The 22118-nt window shown below is 34.7% G+C and overlaps 1 protein-coding gene across 2 annotated transcripts in view; it reads right to left on the reverse strand.

The window, feature by feature from the left end:
• The window catches only part of PIK3C2G (phosphatidylinositol-4-phosphate 3-kinase catalytic subunit type 2 gamma), a 354996-nt gene that overhangs the window by 322640 nt on the left and 10238 nt on the right, over positions 1–22118 (reverse strand). For both annotated transcript variants that reach the window (XM_004755743.3, XM_004755744.3), the window contains exon 2: positions 3392–4149. In XM_004755743.3, the coding sequence (XP_004755800.1) occupies positions 3392–4149 (758 nt within the window). The remainder of the gene's footprint in view (positions 1–3391; positions 4150–22118) is intronic.

Raw genomic sequence — 22118 nt, forward strand, 5'->3', positions numbered from 1 at the left:
ATTGCATCGGTGCTTGGCTCCTTGGTGGTCTCTCAGATGTGAAAACTTGGGCATAACAAATCCATAAATGGCTCAGTCAGAAGTAGGTGTATGATTAACTTTAAAAGAAGTAATTTTTGCTTTGTGTGCATTGAAGCTTTTATTAGGTACATAACATGTTTAAATTTATATTGTCTTCCTGATTGACCATGTCGTCATTATGAAATGATAATAATACTAATACTAATAATACTCTGCTTTGAACTGTACTTCTTCTGCTGTTAATAATCATCTTGTTTGCTGATTGAATATCATATCTTTTTATTTCTTTTACTTTCAACTTATTTTTGCCTTTCTTGAGTTTGTCTCTTATAGATAGTAGTTAAATCTTTCTTTTTTTAATCTAGTTTGTCAATTTCCCCTTTTTATTTGAAATGTTTATTCTATTTATATTTAGTATACTTATGAATATTGTTGGATTTGAGACTGCCGTACTCATTATTGTTTCTATTTGTTTCTATTCTATTTTATCTTTCTATTTTTCCTTCCCTGTTTTTCGTTTGTTTGTTTTTTTTTTCTCATTTCATGTATTCCTTTGTTGGATTTTTGGTTTTCCTTCTCAGTTTTATTTTTCCAGTGGCTGTCTTAGCTTAGAAATGACAATAGGCATCCTTAACATATCACAGTGTACTTAGAGTTAATACTGTACCACTGCATTTATAATGTAAGAATTCACAAGAGCAAATAACATTTACTTCTTCCATCCTTTATGCTGTTCTTGTCATATATTTTTCATCTATTGACACATATGTAAAATAACTCAATAAAATGCTATTGTTTTGGTTTAAACGACTATCAAAATTAATTTAAAAGTTTGTTTTCATAGTTACTCATATATTTACCATTTGTAATGCTCTTTGTTCATTTCTTTTTTCTTTTTTTTAAGATTTTATTTGTTAGAGAGAGAGTACACAAGCAGGGGGAATGGCAGGCAGACAGGGCTGAGGGAGAAGCAGGCTCCCCACTGAGCAAGGAGCCCAATGCAGGACTTGATCCCAAGACTCTGGGACCATGACCTGAGCCAAAGGCAGACACTTAACTGACTGAGCCATCCAGGCATCCCACTTTGTTCATTTCTAGATTCCATCTGGTATCATTTTGCTTGCATCCAAAACACTTTAGTATTTCTGTGTGCATGTTAGCTAATTTCTCTCAACATTTGTTTAGTATCTATTTCAAGTTTTGAAATGTATACTCAATGGATACAAAAGTATATAGATATGTGTGTGTGTATCTGTATGTATCTGTATGTAGATGCACACACACACATATAAAATATAGGTATAGATATATATCTTTTAAAATGTCACTCCATTGTTGTCTGATTTCTATCGTTTCTGATAGAAACTTGCTTTAATTCAGATTGTTGTTCCACTGTGTGAAATCTGTTTTCCCTTGCTGCTCTCTTTTATGATTTTCTCTTTACATTTTGTTCACAGATGTTTGAATATGATTTGTCTTACATCTGACTGTCTTTGTATTTATTCTGTTTGGGAATTGTTGAACTTTTTAGATCTGTAATCACTGGGTGATTTTTCATTTCAGGTATTATATTTTCAGTACTAGATTTTCATAGTCTTTATTTTGTTTTATTTTTTGTAGTTTCTAACTTTCTTTTGAGATTCTTCATTGGTCTACTCATTATGTCCACCTTTTACTTCATCTGGTTCAACATTCTTTTATAACCACCTTAAAGTCTCATTCTGTTAATTTCAACATCTGGACTGTGTCAGAATCTCTTTGTAAAATCACTGGGTTATTTTCTTGATTTGGAGAGAAAATTTATTGCTTCATTACATATCTGTGCACTTATTATTATTACATGTCCAACATAGATGACACATTGTAAATTGTGTTGTCCTGTTCTGAAAATATATAATTTTTCTCTGGTAGGCAGTTAGATCCTTTGATCTCTTCAGCCTTTATTTTATTTTTTGCTAGGGTACTTCTATTTTGGTAGGTGCAGCCTTCACTCTAAAGTTGTTTTATACTTTTAAGGGATAGCTTTGGGTAATCTCAATTGAATGCCTAAAGTACTAGGTTGCTAGGTTAGAACTTCTGCACAGTGTAACTTACATTTGTGTGTAGTGAACACAATCCCTTGGCTAAAAATCTACAGCAACTGCCATGCAAATTTCTGATTCCCACCCATTGCATAGCTGGAAATGTATTCTGCTCTGGAACACAACTCTCAAGAGTAGTGATACTGCTGCTCAAATGGGGCTCTACTATCCTGCCCCAAAGCAGAAATGAGGATGATCATGCAACACATTGGTGTTTCCCTTCTAGGGTGAGGTCCTGTACTGCCTTGTGTTCAGTGCCTGAAATCAGGAGTTTAGTGCTTGTTATTCTGCCCTGATTAGAAATAGGTGTCTCTAAAATCACTTTTAATTCAGATGAGTTGAGTTGCTACCTCCTTTGCATATGCTTCAGACAGAATTAGGTATTTCTTCTCCTATGGACTCATTCTATCTGTTATTTTACTCTGTTGACATTATTTGTTGACAAGTTAATTTGAGCAATATGCTATTTTTGGAATCAAGTATCATGTCTTTTCTTTGCATTCATTATGCTTAGTATATCATGTTCATTTTAAGAATATGATAGTTATTGAATAAATGAGGAATCCTTTTGCTTCACCCTGGAAATTGTAGCTGCAATAATGTTTCTTTTTCTTTTCTTTTCTTTTTTTTTCCCCCACTGTTTACTTCCAGTTTCACTTGTGTCTAGACTCAGTGTAAGCAGAGAAATACTCAAATATTATACAAAAAACTCTATGGTGACTTAAATGATTGGAGAACTACTGATGAAACCATAAGGATGAATTGCACAATGATTGCATAATTTCCTACTCTTGGAATAATCCCAGTAGAAGATGCCTGCCAACAGTGTAATTTAGGAGACTCTGGGCAAAAGGACATTTTTCCTACCATACTGACATAAAGTTTTAATTTATGACAATATGACTCAAAATATAAATCTAATGAGATGTATGTATGTTTCTGTGTGTGCATAATAACACAATAAGAATCAAAAGTACTTTCATCAATACCTCCAATTATATTTTTATCCAATAAAATGTAAGGGCTATAACATTTTATTTAGTTGTGACCAAACTGGAACTTTAAAAATGATATAAAATTTATATTTTTCTTTCTTCAGAAAAAAATCCTTACTTTAGGAATGCAGAATTTGTGAATAATAAATTATTTTTTACACAAATAATATTAATACATTTTCCTGTTCAAGATGAGTGACCCTCATCACCAAATTAATCCAATGCATTACTGAATGATTCTTTCAGATTCTTTTTTTTTTTTTTTTTTTTTAGGTCAACATAAATGATACATACCTTTCTATTCTTTGGCCATGTATTTTCCCAGGTCCTGGGTAAAGAAGACCCTTCAAAAGGCATCAGAGAACGTTCTACAATGTCCATATTTCTACATCTTTTATTATCTTCTTTTGGCATGAAGTCAGGTGAGAAGGATGGATACATAGAAGGGATGCTGCTTTCAAATCCTATGTGGTAGTTGTGATTTTCATTTTCTGATTCTCTCTGTGAATTAATTTTATCCAGACTAGTAGATGATGAAGCTAAAATATTGAACCTGTAATCATCAGCGCCATGATATTTTCCTATGGGGTTTCCCGAAGAGGTTCCTTTGTTCATGTTTTCAGGTTTTGGTAGCACAGAGCTCCTAAAACCAATTACCGGTATTTTCCTAACCTGGTGACAAGAGTGTTCTGAGCTTTTAGAAGTGAATTCATTCGAAGGTATTTGGTGTGTTTCATCTAATGAATACTTTCTTGAGTTCCCGCTTGGTGCACTCGGTACAAAAACAGTGTTTTCTTCCATTTCAGTCTGACAGAGTGGAATTTTATTACTGATTTCACTTACTAGCTGATCAAACCCCAGACTGACTTGGCTAGGGAAAAGGAACTGATTTACGGAGTGAAATTCTTGGTGCTCACGCTGCTCTTGATGTGATTCACTGGTATTTAGATCTGTTTTCCAATAATATGCCATTGTTTTTTTTATGTAATTGAGAGTGTTGATTCTGCTCAGATGTCTACCTGATGATATTATAAAAGAGGAGAGGAATTTTCCTAGAGAAAGCACAAAAAAAAACAAAGATTCTTCAATTAATTAGAAATAAAAGAACTTGCAAAAAATAAATACAATGAATACATATAAACAATAGTTTTGAAGCTTCTCCTTAGCAAATGAAAAGATTCATGGATAATCTGAAACTCCATCAGGGCTCACAACATTAAAGTCTCTTGGGCGAATATTGACTTTATATATGTGAAACTCCTATAAGAGAAAAATAAGTGTACCTGAATTATGACAGGAATTTCATGAATCATTCAAAAGTCAATATTCCCCTTTGAAGCTCCTTTTCCTACTGAAGATCTGCTTTCCTCCACTTATCATCTCCCTCTGTATTCAATCATCTGTAAGTATGCTAGCAGGTTAAAGTCTTCTATTAGCTGAAGTCTTTTCTTTATCAGCAGTTACTCATTCCTAGACATAGTCTTATTTTTTTCTCCTTTCCATAACCAATTATCTTGTAGGTTGGCTAGAACCTTTCATCCTTTTTCCAAAACTCTTTAAATAATTGTAAACTTCTTTCTCTACTTCTCCAAAATGACTTTCAATAGGTTCACCAATGAGTTTCATGTCAGTAAATTCAGTTGACACCCATCAGTTTCTTTCTTTCTTTCTTTTTTTTTTTAATTTAAAGATTTTATTTATTTATTTGACAGAGAGAGAGAATGAAGATGCAGGCAGGAGGGGAGAGAGAAGCAAGCTCCTCACTCAGCAGGGAACCCTTTTTGGGGCTCCATCACAGGACCCTGGGATCATGACCTGAGCAAAAACCAGACACTTAACCTATTGAACCACCCAGGTGGCCCAATATTCATCAGTTTCTATTTTCCTTTATCTCTCTACAGTACTTGATTCCATTCATCATACTTCTCATTTTAAGTATTTTGCTTTCTTACTTTGACTCTCTGTGATACTGTACTCTTTAAGTCCTTCTTTGTTTATTCTGTATTAAAAACTCCTTTGCCTATCACTTTTTCCACCTGACCCATGTCAGAGCTTCTTTTCTTCTCAACTGTTCTCTCCCTGTAAGTTATTTCTTACTTCCGGTGGCTTGAATTATATGTAAATGACTCCAACCTAGACTGTTCTTCTTATTATCTTTTCAGTGTCTCCGCTTTGAAAGTCCAAAACTTGTATCATAGTTCACCCAAGAACCTGCTCCTATTCCATTTTTCTGTGACAGAAAATGACATCCACTCAAATGCTCAGACCAGAAGCCAAGTTTCATCTTTGAATCTTACCTCATCTTTATTCTATATCAAATAAAACTACCAGTTCCTATAGAAAATTTTCTGTCTACTGCTGTCACAATGCTAGTCTCAAGGGTTTATTCCTTATGTGGAATGTGGTGTTGTCTCTGAAACTGCTTGTTTATCTTCTGCATCCATTCTTGTGTTCTGTAATCCATTTGTTTTCTTATATTATAGTGATGTATTTAGAGACTAAGCAAGTATCTCTTCTGGATATAGCTTTTCAGTGGTTTTCCTACTGCCTCAGGATAACATCTATAGATGCTATCTATGTAAGATTTCTCTTTTCCATTATATCATTAGACCATGTTAATCTTTCTCACTTATAGCTCAGTACCTAGTAGTTTGCTTTACTCATAGTAACTGTACATTTGTATTTGTTGAACTGATGATTTAGTAAGTTAAAAAATTATAGGGGCACCTGGGTGGCTCAGTGGGTTAAGCCTCTGCCTTCGGCTCAGGTCATGATCTCAGAGTTCTGGGATCGAGTCCCTCATTGGGCTCTCTGCTCGGCAGGGAGCCTGCTTCCTCCTCTCTTTCTCTCTGCTTGCCTCTCTGCCTACTTGTGATCTCTCTCTGTCAAATAAATAAGTAAATAATCTTGTAAAATTTTTAGAGAATTATAATTGAATTATAAGAAAATGAAATTGAAAAATATTTGTGCCATTTTTATGAACTTATTAATTCCCTTAACAAATATATGTTTGTGTGTTAAAGACTAAAAAAAAGGGGGATAATTATGATAGTGGCTCACTATCAAATATAATAATCAATATTTTGCAATGGCAGTTGATTATTATTCTGTTGGCACTAAGATTTATTTAAAACTCATAATCACCTAACAAATAAATGGATTAGATTTATTATACTGCTTTATTCAAGAAATTGAAGTGATAGATTTTGCCAAAAATTTCAGTTCAATGCAGTCAAGAATTACACTATAGATTTGGGAAAGACTTTCAAGAGCTATAACTAAGAAGTGTATAGAATAAAGTGTTAACCAAAAAATCAATCTATAAAATGTTATTCCAAACTATTCTAATTCATAGGTCACATTATTTAGCCACACTATTTTTCAGGAATTGCCGTTTGTTAATCTTCATGTTAATAATGAATGTATGGTTCATTAAAACAAATGAAACTCAGGGTATCTGGATGGCACAGTCAGTTAAACATCTAATTCTTGGTTTTGGCTCAGGTCATGATCTTGGGATTGTGGGATCAAGCCTTAAGTTGGACCCCACAATGAGCATGGAGTCTGCTTGAGATTCTCTCTCCCTCTCCCTCTGGGTCTCCCCATCATGCTCTCACTCTCTCTCTCTAAAATAATAAATACTAAACATGATAATAAAAAATAAAAAATAATAAAATAATAAAAGTAAAAATAAAAAAATAATAGTAATAAATAAATATTAAAACAAAAACGAGACTTCTTCATTGGACTCTGTCATGAAACTCAGGATTTGTCAGTAGGTGTGACTTTAATTCTGACAACCAGAGTCAATATCTTATCTTTCTTAGCCCAGCCTGCTCTGTCTTACCTTAAATAGGGGAAATTTGGCTACATTAAGATGATTTTAATAAATTGACAAGAAAAACCCAAACCCAGCAAAATGGAAAATCACCAAAATTGATAAGCCTCTGGCAAGACTGTCCAAAAAGCAAAAAATAGAGAGTACCCAAATAAACAAAATCACTAATGAAAGAGAAGAAAGAACAACCAACATTACAGAAATACAGTTTTAAGAGAATGTTATGAAAACCTTTGGGCCAACAAACTAGACAACTTAGGAGAAATGGATAAACTCCTAGAAACATATAACCTACCAAAACTAAAGTAGGAAGAAATAGAAAATTTAACAGACCAATCACCAACAATAAAAGTGAATCAATAAACAAAGAACTCCCAAAAAACAAAAGTCCTGGACCAGATGGTTTCACGGTGAATTCTACCAAACCTTTAAAGAAGAATTAATACCTGTTCCTCTCAAACTATTCCAAAAAATACAAGAGGAATGAAAACTTCCATATTCGTTCTTTGAGACGAGTATTACCCAGATAAAGACAACAACAAAAAAGAGAACTACAGAGGCACCTGGGTGGCCCAGTCTGTTAAGTGTCCGATTCTTGATTTCAGTTCAGGTCATGATTTCAAGGTCCTGGGATCATGCCCTGTGATGTGTTTCATACTCATGGGGAGTAAGCATGAGGATTTTCTCTTCCTCACTCTGTGTCCCTCCCCCTGCTTGTGTTCTCTCTTTTTCTTAAATAAATATTTTTTTTAAAAAGAGACAAAAACAGACCAATATTTCTTATAAATATAGATGCAAATATCCTTAACAAAATATTACCAAAGCAAGTTCAACAATACATTTAAAAAACCATATGCCATGAACAAATGGGATTTATTCCCAGGATACAGTGTGGTTCAATATTCACAAAACATTCAGTGCGATATGTCACATTAATAAGAGAAAGAATAAAAAACCACATGATTGTTTTAGTAGATGCAGAAAAAACATTAGACAAAGTACAACATCCATTCATGATAAAAACCCTCTGCAAAGTAGGTCTGGAAGGAATAGACCTCAACAAGATAAAGGCCTTCTATGAAAAACCCACAGCCAACAGCATACTCAATAGAGAAAAACTGAGAGCTTTCCCCCTAAGGTCAGGAACAAGTTAAGGATGTCCACTCTAAACATTTTTATTTGCCATAGCACTGGAAGTTCTAGGTACAGAAATTAGACTATAACATAAAGGGGAAAAAAGGCATCCAAATTGGTAAGGAAAAGGTAAAACTCTCACTATTTGCAGATTACATGATACTATACATAGAAAACCCTAAAGACTCCACCAAAAACTGCTGGAACTGATAAATGGATTCAGTAAAATCACAGGATACAAAAATTAATGTACAGAAATCTGTTGCATTCCTATACACTAATAATGAAGCAGCAAAAAGTGAAATCAAGAAAATAGTCTCACTTAAAATTGCAACAAAACCAACAAAATATCGAGGAACAAAGTTAACTTAAAGAGGTGAAAGATCTGTGCCCTGAAAACTGTAAGACACTGATGAAAGGAATTCCAGATGACACAAAGAAATGGAAAGACATTAAATGCACATGGATTGGAAGTACAAATATGGTTAAAAGGTCTATAATGGGGCACCTGGGTGGTTCAGCCAGTTAGGCAACTGCCTTTGGCTCAGGTCATGATCTGGGGTCCTGGGATCAAGCCCTGTGTCAGGCTCCCTGCTCAGTGGGGAGCTTGCTTCTCCCTCTCCTTCCTACTCATGCTCTCTCTCACTGTCTTTGGCTCTCTCAAATAAATAAAATATTTTTTAAAACAGTCTGCAAAGCAATCTACACATTTAATTTAATTCCTATCAAAATACCAATAACATTCTTCAAGGAACTAGAAAAAAAAAATCTTAAAATTTGTATGGAACCACAAAAGACCTTGAATAGCCAAAACAATCTTGAAAAGAAAAACAAAGCTGGAGGTATCACAAGTCCAGATTTTAAGTTATATTACAAAGCAGTGGTAATTAAAAGAGTATAATACTGACATAAAAATGGACACATAGATCAATGGAATAGAACAGCAAGCCTAGAAATAAACCCACAATTATATGGCCAATTAATCTTTGACAAAGGAGGAATGACTATTCAATGGGGAAAAGATCGTATCTTCAACAAACGGTGTTGGGAAAACCAGATAGCCACATGCAAAAATAATAAACTTGGACCACTTTCCTTTATCATACACAAAAATAAACTCTAAGTGGATTAAAGACCTAAATGTGAGACCTAACACCGTATAAATTCTTGAAGAGATCACAGACAGTAATCTCTTGACATCAGCTATAGCAACATTTTTCTAGATATGTCTTCTGAGGCAATGGGAAATAAAAGCAAAAATAAATTATTAGGACAATAACAAAATAAAATGTTTCTGCACAATGAAGGGAATAGCCAATAAAAATAAAAGGTAACCTACTGAATGGGAGAAGATTTTTGCAAATGACCTATCTGATAAAGGATTAGTACCAAAATATATAAAAAACTGATACAACTCAACAGTCAAAAAACAAATAATCCCATTAAAAAATAGAAGACACAAAGAGATATTTCTCCAAAGAAGACATACAAATGGATAACAGACACATGAAAAGATGCTCAAGATCACTCATCATAAGGGAAATGCAATTCAAAACTCCAATGAGGTTATCACCTTGCACCTGTCAGAATGGCTAAAATCAAGACCACAAGAAACACGTATTGGCAGACATGGAGAAAAAAAACCCTCTTGCAGTGTTGGCGGGAATGCAAACTGGTGCACCACTGTGGAAAACAGAATGGAGATTCCTCAAAAGGTTAAAAATAGAACCACCCTATGATCCAGTAAATGAACTACTGGATATTTACCCCCAAAATACAAATAACACTAATTCAAAAGGATAAGTGCACCCCTATGTTGATTGCATCATTACATTATTTACAATTGCCAAGGATATGGAAGCAGCCCAAGTATCAATCAATAGGGGAATAGATAAAGAAAAGGTGATATCTATCTATCTATCTACACACACACACACACACACACACACACACACGTACGTAGGAATACTATTTGTAACAATATGGATAAACCTAGGGAACATAATGCTAAGCAAAATAAGTCAGAGAAAGACAAATACCACATGATTTCACTCTTATGTGGAAGAAAGAAAACAAATAACTGGGGGTGGAGGATATATATATAGAGAGAGAGAGAGAGAGAGAGAGATAAGCCAAGAAACAGATTCTTCGCCTTAGAGAACAAACTGAAAGTTACTGAAGGGACTCCAGTGGGGAGTTGGAAGAAATAGAGAATAGGGATTAAAGCGTATACTTATCATGATGAGAAAGAATAAAATTATTTAAAAAATAAATTAAAAATTTCAAAAAGTGAAAAAATGTGATTTTTTTTCATTATACATAAAAAAGATGAAGTGACATAATATTTTGTGGCTTCAAAGAACTGATTGGGCTTTTTAAAATTATTTTTTAATTTTGTAGAGCCATTAAAAAAGGTCTTTAAAAGTATCACTAGTCTGATCCTGAAGTTAAAGATTCCTTTAGGCTGTAACATTTGTTGTTGTTAATAATAATAGTGATACTTATTATTTTTGAGACCAGCTCTGTGCTACTACTCTATATACATGTACGTGCTTACATGTATTAGCACATTTATTTCTCATCTCAACATTTGATATCATTATTGTCACTTAACAAATGAGAAAACTGAAACACAGGTGAATTAACTTACCCAAGGTCTCCAATTTTGTGTTTATAGATTTGTTTTAAGCAAGGATTACAGAGAAACATTTGGTGATCATGGCATACTAATATCATATCTAGAGGATGCCTGAATTTAGGCACTGCAACACAGTACTAACTCAATTCAAAGAATCTCTACTGAAAAGAGTTCAAAACTTTTAAGTTTTTATTAATAACTATACTTTTTCAAGCATTTCTCAGAGTACTAAAACTTGAAATGGGTTAGAGGCTTCCCTGAAAAATCTCATTATCAAGAGATAAAGGAGAATGAAAAATTCTTATCTATATTGAAAATGTAATAAAAACAAAACTTCTTTCAGATTCGCTTTTTCAATATTAAATTTGGCAATTTTAAGGAATTTCTAATAATTTTAAATCCCATCCTTACCATCACAATCTAGAAGCTAAATTATTTCTTAGTTTATAAACAAATAGAAACATTATTTAGTACCAGCTGGCAAGTGTGTACACTCTGCATTATGAAGTAATGAATAAAATAATTGAAAGTCATATGCCTTTACTTTGAGGTAGAACTGTACCTACAGATTAAAAGCGATTACAACATAATTGAGAAGACATGGCTGTTGATTCCTGACTTAAGATTCTTCAGAATCAAAGAAAGAAATGTGTAATAGGCAGAATAATACTCCCCTCCCAAATATGTCCATGTCTTACTATATGAAACCTGTGCATATGTTAGGTTATGTGGCAAAGAGGAATTAAAAGTTGCAGAGGGATTAGGTTTTCTAATCAGCTGACCTTAAAATCAGGAGATTAACTGAGTGGGCTCAGCATAATCACAATGATCTTTAAAAATGCAAGAGGTGGCAGTAGAGGTGGTCAGAGTGATGTGATTTTAGAGACTCAACCTGCTTTTGCTGGCTTTGAACATGGAAGAAAAGGGGCCAAACCCAGGAATTCAAACAGCCTTTAGAAGATAGAACGGACAACAAATTTCTCCTAAAAGCCAGACTTTCCCCTAAAAGCCTCTGGAAAGGAACACAGCCTTTCCAACACTTTGATTTTAGCACAATGAGACCGCTGTTGTATTTCTGACCAGCAGAATTGTATGACAAAGTATTTTGTTTTGAGGCATTAAGTTTGTAATCAATTGTTACAGTAGCAATATAAAATCAATACAATATGCAAACTGTAAGCTGCTTCCTAAATTGATCAGAAAATCAGAGACTAAAAGTACAGCAGACAGAACAAAAACAGTCCTTTATTCTTTGTTGTTATGTTCAGCTAAATTCAAATGGGATATTTAAAAGATGTTTGTTAATAATGACAACTTACTTTACTGCAGTTGCTTGTAACCTTCCATTCAGTTCAACTTTTCAGAGATCAGTTTTTTATTGTGCGTTAATTACTCATCTGGCCCCAGGAGGAAGTACAGACAGAATTTAGGCAGTTATCAAAGAAAGGAGAGCACTTGCCAGCTGCTTCCATTTTCTAAATCTACATAGGTGTAGATATCATCCAAATAGCTCCAGTGTTCAAAATGGGGGAAAAAAAATGTTTGTTTTACAAAGCAACAAAGAAAATGTCTGAAGGTGTCTGTTCTTGGTTCAAAAAGTCCTGACTATACTATTGAATTAGTACATCTGCAGGGGAGACATGAAAAGAGGGTGAGAGAAATATATTACAAGACTGAAGAAAAATGATTTTATATCAGATAGCAAATTTTAGGCATTGAAAACTTACCAGTTTTAAATATATATAAATGTCAAAGAAGATAAAGATCATGCCAACATAAGACATGTCAAAGTCTAATCAAGTTAAACCATTTGTATAGTCAGTAAGGTGGAGGGAAGGTCTATAGACTATGGAGCTAACCTGGTTCCTAAGAAAACTCTGGGCTGGAAGGATCATCTGAAATTCCCATCTTTCTTCATCTGCCGAACCAATTACATATATCATACAGATGCACAGAGACACTTATATTTTAGCTAGACATAAATTTGAACTTTCTCAGCTCAATTTTCTGTATGAACATAGAGAAGACCATATATATATATTATATATATATTATATATATATATTTAAAATTTACATTATGTCTAATTTGGAATTGGGTGATAATGAGGTAAGTGTATTATTATTATCTTGAGTCCTGACATTATTTTCACCTAAGTAAAGGCAAGAGGTGCTTGGGGAAAATACTAATCTTTAAAATTCTCTACTAAGTACCTATATACATGAACAATTGACATTTTTTTATACACGTTTAATCCAGTAGAAGCCTCTCTTTTCATTAGACTGCCTAAGCTTCTTATAAGTGAAAAATCTGAATTTCTTTTTTATTCTTATTTTGGGAAGATATTGGCTTAAATAAATGAACTCATCTACAGCTGATGCTTGAACAATGCAGTGTTTAGGGACACTGACCCCTTCTGTAATCAGAAATCCCCATGTAACTTTTGATTCTCCCCAAATATCTACTAATAGCCTAGTGTTAACTGGAAGCCTTGTCAGTAATGTAAGTGGTCGATTAACACATATTGTTATCAAGAAAATCATAAGAGAAAAATACATTCACATACTGTACTGTATTTATTGATACAAAAAGTTTAGGTCATTTGTTTAAAAAATGAATTATCTGTCACAACTTAGCATCAATATTGTCTTATGTAATATAAAACACTCTAAGTGTTATATATATTACTAAGACTAGACACCAAAAATAAAAGATAATGTGAAAAAAATTCATATTTATTACAGGTACAAAGATTGATAACAAAGATGCAGCAATATGATGGCTTTATGATAGCCTAGTGTAATCAAACAATTGCTTCATGGTAGCCTAGCTTATACACTGATGAATGAGTCATTATAAAATTTTTATAGCCTACAACATTATATTCATAGTCATAATACAGTATAGGAAACACTGTTATTTTTTTCATTGTTACTTCTTTAAAAAAGTCATTCATTTGTTTGATAGAGAGCAAGGGAGGGAGAGTGCATGCAGGCATGGGAATTGGGGTAGGGGCACAGGGAGAAAATCTCTAGCAGACTCCATGCTGAGCCCCGAGCCCAATGTTCCATGACCCATGGGATCATGACCTGAGCCGAAATAAATGAATGAGACACTTAACTGACTAAGCCACCCAGGCGCCTCCATTGTTATATTTTTAGAAAACCATTTACTTGTGATGATAGGCTGATACCCACTTTCTCCAATTACGAGAGAGACTTATTGTATGGTAACGTGATTTTTTTTAAGGAAAGTTATAAAATGGTAAGAAAACTAACACATGATTATTTTATGTTAAATATCACTCACACTATGCCTATGTAAGGACAGGCTAACCACTTTCATACAAGTCTTATACACAATGTTCTACACAATGAATACTTAATGACACAAAAATGTCTCATACAGTCTTGCTATATAGTTACATGTGGCCATAACCATATAACTATATAGTGTGTCTTGCCACAAAGACACACACAACAGATAAGTTTGTTCACTGTATGGCATGATGATTACATATTATCCATTAAGTGGAAGTAGATCATCATAAAGGTCTTCATCCTCATCATCTTCATATTGAGAAGCTGAGGAGGAAGGGGAGGAGGGGAAGGAGAAAAGTTGGTTTTGCCACCTCAGGCATGGCAGAGGGAACAGGTAGAGGAGGTGGAAGCAGAGGCAGGAGATTCAGGCATACTTGGTGTAATTTTACAAAAATACACAGTAATTTCTGACTTTTTTTGCTTTTTCATGTCTCTAAAAATGTTTCTATACAGTACCAATCCTTCTTTATTATTTGCTTTACTTCCAGCAGATGTATTATAGAAGCGTCCATGTCATAAAAGAAGTCAAAAGTAGACTTGAATAATTGGAACCCTTCATTAGCTAGATTATCTAATGTTAATTTTTTTTTTTTTTTTGCTTCTATATTTTCTTCCACATCATACGGCACTGGTTTGGAAGCACTTATCTCCATCAAGATGTCTCCTCTTAATTCCTCTGCTTAGCTTTTGAATTTCTCCAAAATCGAGATCTCAAAACCCTTCATCCTATACCTTTTTTTTTTTTTAACCATATCCACAAGGCTATGATTTCCTTGATTGGTTCTATCAAAAATCCTCTGAACTCTTGCACAACATCTGGACACAGTTTTCTCCAGCAGGGATTTACTACTTTGGGAATCATGGTTTTCATGGCTTTTTCTATAACAGCAATGGAATCTTTAATGGTGTAATCCTTCCAGATTTTCATGCTGTTCTATCTATTAATGTTTTCTTCCATAGTGTTGACAATCCTTTCCATATGTACTATGTGTAATGAGCCTTAAAGGTCCTTTTTATTCTCTGATTATAGAGACTTTTTGTTTGGGAGCAAGTAAACCACTTTGATGCCCTTCGTGTTGAGTTCATGGGGTTCTGGGTGGCCAGAAGCATTGTCCAATATCAGTAGAACTTTAGGTACTTCCTGACTTCAGGGTCAAAACATCAATGGTACAAATCCAGAAAAAAAGGGTTTTGTCCAGCCCTTCTTGTCATACCAGCAAAAGATAGGTAACTAGTGTTTGTCTTTTCTCTTCAAAGCTTCGGGATAGAAGCTTAATAGATAAGGGAAGTTCTACATTTGCACAAAATAGTAGTATTGGCCTCCCAGCCCCTCCTGCCTTAAATCCTGGGGCTTGCTTCTCTTCCCTACTAATAAACGTCCTTTGTGGTATTTTTTTCCCCAGAATAGGGAACCTTAATCTGCATTAAAAGTTCATGGCCCAGGCTCTTCAGGAATACAACAACTGAGAAAAGGAAGTTTCCAGAAAGGAGTTAACATGGACTTTTGAAATCACAGTGGGGCAATTCTTGGAAGAAACACTTGCCAATTGGAAAGTCTTTTTAGCTAATAATGAAATAAAAATAAAACAACCTTGACTGCTTGCTCATTTGATTTAAAAACAAAACAAGAAACAAAAAAGCCAGTCCAGGCAGATATCTTTTCTCCTCAGTGATTTTCTTAATGCCATCTGGGGACTGCTCCCTCTTAATCAACAGAAGCTGCTTCTCTTGTTATCCTGACATTTTTTTTAAAGACAAACTTCTTTCTAAAATTATCAAACCATCCTTTGCTGACATTAAATTCTCTAGCTTTAGATCCTCCACCTTTCTTTTGCCTTAAGTTCTCATATAATGACTTTGCTTTTTCTTGAGTCATAACAGTCTCAGTTGTATATGTTGCCTATATTAGGCATATAAGTATGGCTTTCTTTTAGCAAACCTGCATCCACATAAAAGCTGCATTTTCAGTGGGATACAAAAGATATTTCACAAGTGCAAGGTTTTTAGGCCTGCTAGTGTGGCTGCCGTCATCGATGCATGAATTTCCTTTTCCTTTATTTACAATAGTTTTTATGCTGGATTCATTTATTTCTAAATGATGGGCAACTGCAGCTGCAGACCTCCATCTACAGTACATATGAAGCAATTCAACGTTTTTTTGTAACGTCAGGACCTTTCTCTGCTTCTTGGGCAAACTTCCAGCATCGCTAGTGACACTTTGTATGGGTCCCATGATGTTATTCAAGGCTGACAATATTATACTAACCACGGTGAAAAATATTCGAGAACCTCAAGAAACCACTTTTTGCTGCAATACGCAGTTTACTAGAGAGAGAAATTGCTCACATGAAAATGACTAGCATCACATGGCACTGTAAGTGGATATTTGCAACACTTGAGCTTACCACAATAACAACAAAAAGTCGCTATGAAATTATCACAGTAATGTAGTATGTACTACAGTTTATTTTAAGCAATTATGATTTAATACTGCATGTTTACATTTGTTTACATTCCTCTCAACTGAATAGAACCATGTATGGTCTGCAAGTGTGTGTGTAGATTTTGATAAATTTTAACATTTTATAATAGATTTGTGTATATTTTATGGTAGTAATAAAAATACCTATATCTATATTCTACATATATTTTATTCATTCATAATATACCTAATTTTTCTTATTTTTTCATTGTTTAGGCTATACAGTTCAAATGTAAATTTTTCCAAATTGTCACAAATCTCGAAAAAATTTTCTTTATTGAAAAGATCTGTATATAATCATGCAGTTCAAACCCATGCTTTTCAAAGATCAACTGCATTTACTCTTTGTACATGTATTTATTCAGTACCTCTTTTTTAAGTATGTTATTGTGTCTCAGGCACTGTGCAAAACACTTAGAATACAAAAATGATAAAACACAGCTCTTTCAAGTAGTTTGTAGACAAAAATTTATACTACTATTCAATATGAGAATAATTTTAATAGACATGGGCTCCGTTTTGTTTTGGGGCAGTTTATGTAGAATACTGTTAAGCTTATTTTGCCTTAGAAAAAGCAGAAGTAAATTCATGAATAACATATTTAAGACTTACATATTGGGTATGTTTTTGTTTAGAATGTGTGATACATGGGTGCCTGGGTGGCATAGTGGGTTAAGCATCTCCCTTCAGTTTGGGTCGTGATCTCAGGGTCCTGGGATTGAGACCCACATTGGGCTCTCTGCTCAGTGGGAAGTCCACTTCTCCCTTTCTACCCTCTGTGCTCTCCTTCCATTTCAAATAAATAAATAAATAAAATCTTGTAAAAAAAAAAAAAGAAAGAATGTGCAGTGCATCAGAGATAATTTCTAGCAAGTCACTGAGACCTGGTTTCAAGCATGTTTTGATTTCTAAGTATTGCTAAATTTTTATTTAAGCATGATAAAGCAGTTGAAGCAGTAATTCGCTCAATTCCTTTGAGTATATCTTAAGAAAAAATAAGGGAATGAAAAGTGTGTAATGCTGGATAAAACAAATGAATATTCTAGGATCCCCTGTGCCCTTGAGAATGAGTTCTCTCTAGTATAGGATCAGAACTGGAAGCATCAGGGTGATCTCATGAAGTTTAAAAAAAAAAAAAGATTCTTTTTCTCATCTCTATCTACCTATCTATAGCATTCTTCCTTGGAAAGGCCTAGAAAAAAATGCCCATCTAAATAGCAGTGAACATCACTAATATCCAGGCTGTGACATTGAAATACTACTCATTAAAAGCAGGGCTACTTGGGGTACCAGTTCATTTCTGATGTAGAGAAAATAATGTATAAGTTGAGTTTAAGAGATCCAATTAGTGTAGTTAGTAAGGAAGCTAGCAGAGGATATAAGTGTGCACCAATAGGAAATGAGAGCCAACTTGAAAAAGCTCTCATTGGCCAAGAAGTGTAATAACTGAAATAGATGAAAACACACCATATGTGTTTAAATGCATACATTCATAATGGCACACATACACACATACAACTAATTGCCTTTTTAGAACACAGGGTTAATAAAGTACATCATAAAACATTTGTTTTGTCTTTTTTAATATGAAATGATTCCTGTATAACTAAGGTGAAATTTCTCTTTGTAGAAATATTGCAGCTAATAAATGAAGAAAGAATGATAAATTGGGTTATCAATAGTTTACAACAAGTCATGAATTATAAAAACTTGGCATCAAGTATTGGTGGCTGCTAGCATCACACACACACACACACACACACACACACACACACAAGGCAGCCAAGCATATTGTGCTTTCTGATACAGAATTTTAAGCTAATGAAGAAATCCCTAATAGATGTGGAGAAACAAGGTCAGTGGATGTTAGTAAGTAGGAGGGATGTAGGCAATAGAACAAGATGTTATGGGATTCTGAAGAGTAGAGTTTACTTATGAATTGTTATTGTTTAAAGTGTTAGAGGGGCACCTGGGTGGCACAGTCTGTTGAGCCGCCGACTCTTGGTTTTGGCTCAGGTCATGATCTCAGTGTCGGGAGATGGAGCCCCATGAAGGGCCCTCAGGCTCTGCACTCAGTGAGGAGCCACACATTCCTCTCTTCCTCCCCCTTTGCCCCTAACCCTACCCACCCATCCCCACATTCTCTCTCGCTCTCAAAAATAAATAAATCTTTTTTTTTAAGGTTTTATTTATTTGACAGATCACAAGTAGGCAGAGAGGCAGGCAGAGAGAGAGGGGAAGGGAAGCAGGCTCCCCACTGAGCAGAGAGCCCGATGTGGGGCTCAATCCCAGAACCCTGAGATCATGAACTGAGCCAAAGGCAGGGGCTTAACCCACTGAGCCACCCAGGTGCTCCATAAATAAATCTTTAAAAAAAAAAAAGAATAGAATTTTAGAAATGAAGGACCTGTAAGCAATATGGATGAACCTTGGCCTTGCCTCCTATTGCTTGGTAAGTGGGCATGGGAGAATGAATAGCTTCCACAGGAGGGCTACAAAGGAGCAGGTGCTGGGGAGAGCCAGATTTCCCTTTAGGAAAAGGGAGTAAAGGAAGGCGAAAGACTTCAACAACACATCTTGTATAGATTAACCATCATCTGGAAAAAAGTGCTTCCTTCTATATTTTGCAACTTGGAGTTTCTGTCACTCTTCTTACATTGAAGGGGCACAGAATACAAAGCACTAGTTAATTCTGATCTTGTTTTTAAAATTAGCTGTTTAAGTATCTTGAAATTGTTTAAATAACAATGTATTAGTATGTTTATAGTAATCAATTTCAGGCATATCAAGTCACATTTTTAGAATGTGAGACTATTCTTTAAAAGGAATTAATTTATGAAACATGCATTTACATTATAAAGTACCAGCAATAGATTGTTCTCTGGCATTTCAAACTGCCTAGAATTATAGTAAAACCACAAATAGTTATATAACTAAGCTTAATTTCATTGTATCCTGATCCAAAATCATTTGGACTAATTTGTTTTATCTGACCTAGGAACTTAACCCTTAAGTATTTTCTTGGGAAACAATAATAAGACAATTCCAGGGGCTAAACATAATTTCATGAAACTAAAGCAAATTGCTTTTCTACCATATCCTCCAATATATACGTTTTTATCTATTTTACCTTTTTAAAAAACATGAATCTAGGCATTTTAAAATAAATATAAAAATTGATATTTTATATAAATAAATATTGATCATATTTATTTCCATCTAGTTTAAGCTTTATTGTTAAATATACTAACATAGCTTAGCAAAGTTTTCCATACATGCAAAAGGTTACCTTTTCTGTAAATATCTGAAATAAGTAGCAGAAGCAAGCCAATACCAAATTTTTCTTTTGGGGGAACTCTAATATGCATCTGAAACTAAAGCAATAAATAGTTTTATCACACAAATGAAATCTCATTACATGACAGTAGCTTTCCAGGACACAGTTTGAGAAGAACTGTGTGGCTGAGCAAAGCTGAGGGAGCAATAATGCCCCATTACCACCATCTGCCTGGATGCAGAAGTGGGAGCAGAGACACACAAGCCACATGGTATTCAATACTGTTCTAGTAGCTAGAAACATGTCCACATTTTCACCAAATACATTCAGATTTATAGGTGAATTAGATATTCAAAATAGGGGCACCTCAGTGGCTCAGTCACTTAAGCATGTGCTTTCAGCTCAGGTCATGATCCCAGGGTCCTGGGATCAAGTTCCACTTTGGGCTCCCTGCTCAGCAGGAAGCCTACTTCTCCCTCTCCATCTGCCTGCCACTCCTCCTGCTTGACCCTCTCTCTCTCTCTGTCAAATAGATAAAAATCTTTAAAAATAAATAAATAAATGCTCAAGATATTACAGGTATAAAGAGGTATGTACTTAATGATTTAATATTAACATAATCTTTAGCACATAATGTGAATTCTTAAGAAATCAAGATTTCAGAGGGTATGTGATTTGGTGAGTCCTGTGAAGTGTGTAAACCTGGCGATTCACAGACCTGTACCCCTGGGGATAAAAATATATTATATGTTTATAAAAAAAAAAGAAAAGAAATCAAGATTTCAGCTGAATCTTTTTTTTTTTCCAGCTGAATCTTTGAGCTATTGCTATGATGAGTTTGATTTGACTATGATTTAGAGAGAGATCCTAGAAATTTTTAAAAAGCCAAGTGTAGCGGACACTTGGGTGGCTCAGTCAGTTAAGTGTCCAAGTCTTGATTTTGACTCAGGTCATGATCTCAGGGTCCTGAGATCAAACCACAGGTGGGGCTCCATGCTGGGTGTGGATTCTGCTTAAGATCTTAAGATTCTCTCCCTCTCCCACTGCCCCTCCATACCACTCCTCCCCCCATGCACATGTGCTTTACTCTACCTCAAAAAAAAAAAAAGTGTAGGAGAAAAACATAATAATATAAATACAGTGGTACCAAGCCATACACCACAAGGCCTTCCTTTAAAATATGTGTGTTCTACTTAAAATATACCTCCAAAAGGCATATATAATACTATTCACTACATAGGATCTACAACAATAAGAATGCATTTAAAAACCAACATAGGATACAAATTGAGTGAAATAGTATTATTTAAAAGAAAACCATAGGCCCTAAATAATGTCACTTAGATCTAGTTTCCAAACCAGGGCTTAATCCTTAATATAATTACAGTTTCATTCTCCTCCAGAAATTCAGTCTTAACTGTCAGTCAGGATTTTTTCAATCACACCAATGAGTCTGCTTAGAGCCCCCTCCATTTCCCCCAACCCCAAAAGGAAGATTAGGTAATCTGCATAAGACCCCTAGCCTTTCCCCCAAGGCAAGCAGCCTTGCTTGAAACAATCCTTTTCTTTTGTTTTCTTGCCCCATCCTCCTTTTATAAAAACCTTCCACTGTGTACAACTCCTCAGAGTGCCCTCTATTTGCTAGATAGGATGCTGACTGATTAATGAATTGTTTAGTAATAAAGTCAATTAGATCTTTGAAATTTACTTGGTTGAATGTTATTCAACAGTATGTAAAGGTTAGATGAAAAAAATAAACAGTAAGGCAGAATCAGAAAATTTTAAAACATCCTGGGAAGCTTATAAATTACCAAAATAAAAATTTGTTCATAGACCATGAGTTTAGTAAATGAGTTCAGTTTCCTTATCTTAGAATAATGGTAATTTAAAAAGTTGGGGTTTTCAAGATCAGTTCAGTTGTTTTCTTTAGAATGCTGCCTGGTTGGAAGTAAGTGATTTAAAAAATTAATCCTATATTTTAAAAAAAAATTTAGAAACCTGGGTGCCTGGGTGGCTCAGTTGGTTAAGGGACTGCCTTCAGCTCAGGTCATGATCCCGGAGTCCTGGGCTTGAGTCCCTCCTCGGGCTCCAGCTCCACGGGGAGTCTGCTCTTCCCTCTGACATTCTCCCCCTCTCTGCCCTCTCCCACTCTCTCTCTCAAATGGATAAATAATATCTTTTTAAAAAATTTAAAAACCAAACAATATATATTCGTAGTATGACTATGACATTACCAGCCATACAAACTGACAACTATTCATTTGATCACCCCAGTTTTCACTATACACGAGTCAAAGCAGATCAAACTGAAATAGAAGGGGGAAGAAATGGC

The sequence above is a fragment of the Mustela putorius genome, unplaced genomic scaffold (assembly GCF_011764305.1).
Source record: "Mustela putorius furo isolate JIRA1106 unplaced genomic scaffold, ASM1176430v1.1 tig00537227_pilon_pilon_pilon, whole genome shotgun sequence".
Taxonomy (NCBI): Eukaryota; Metazoa; Chordata; class Mammalia; order Carnivora; family Mustelidae; genus Mustela; species Mustela putorius.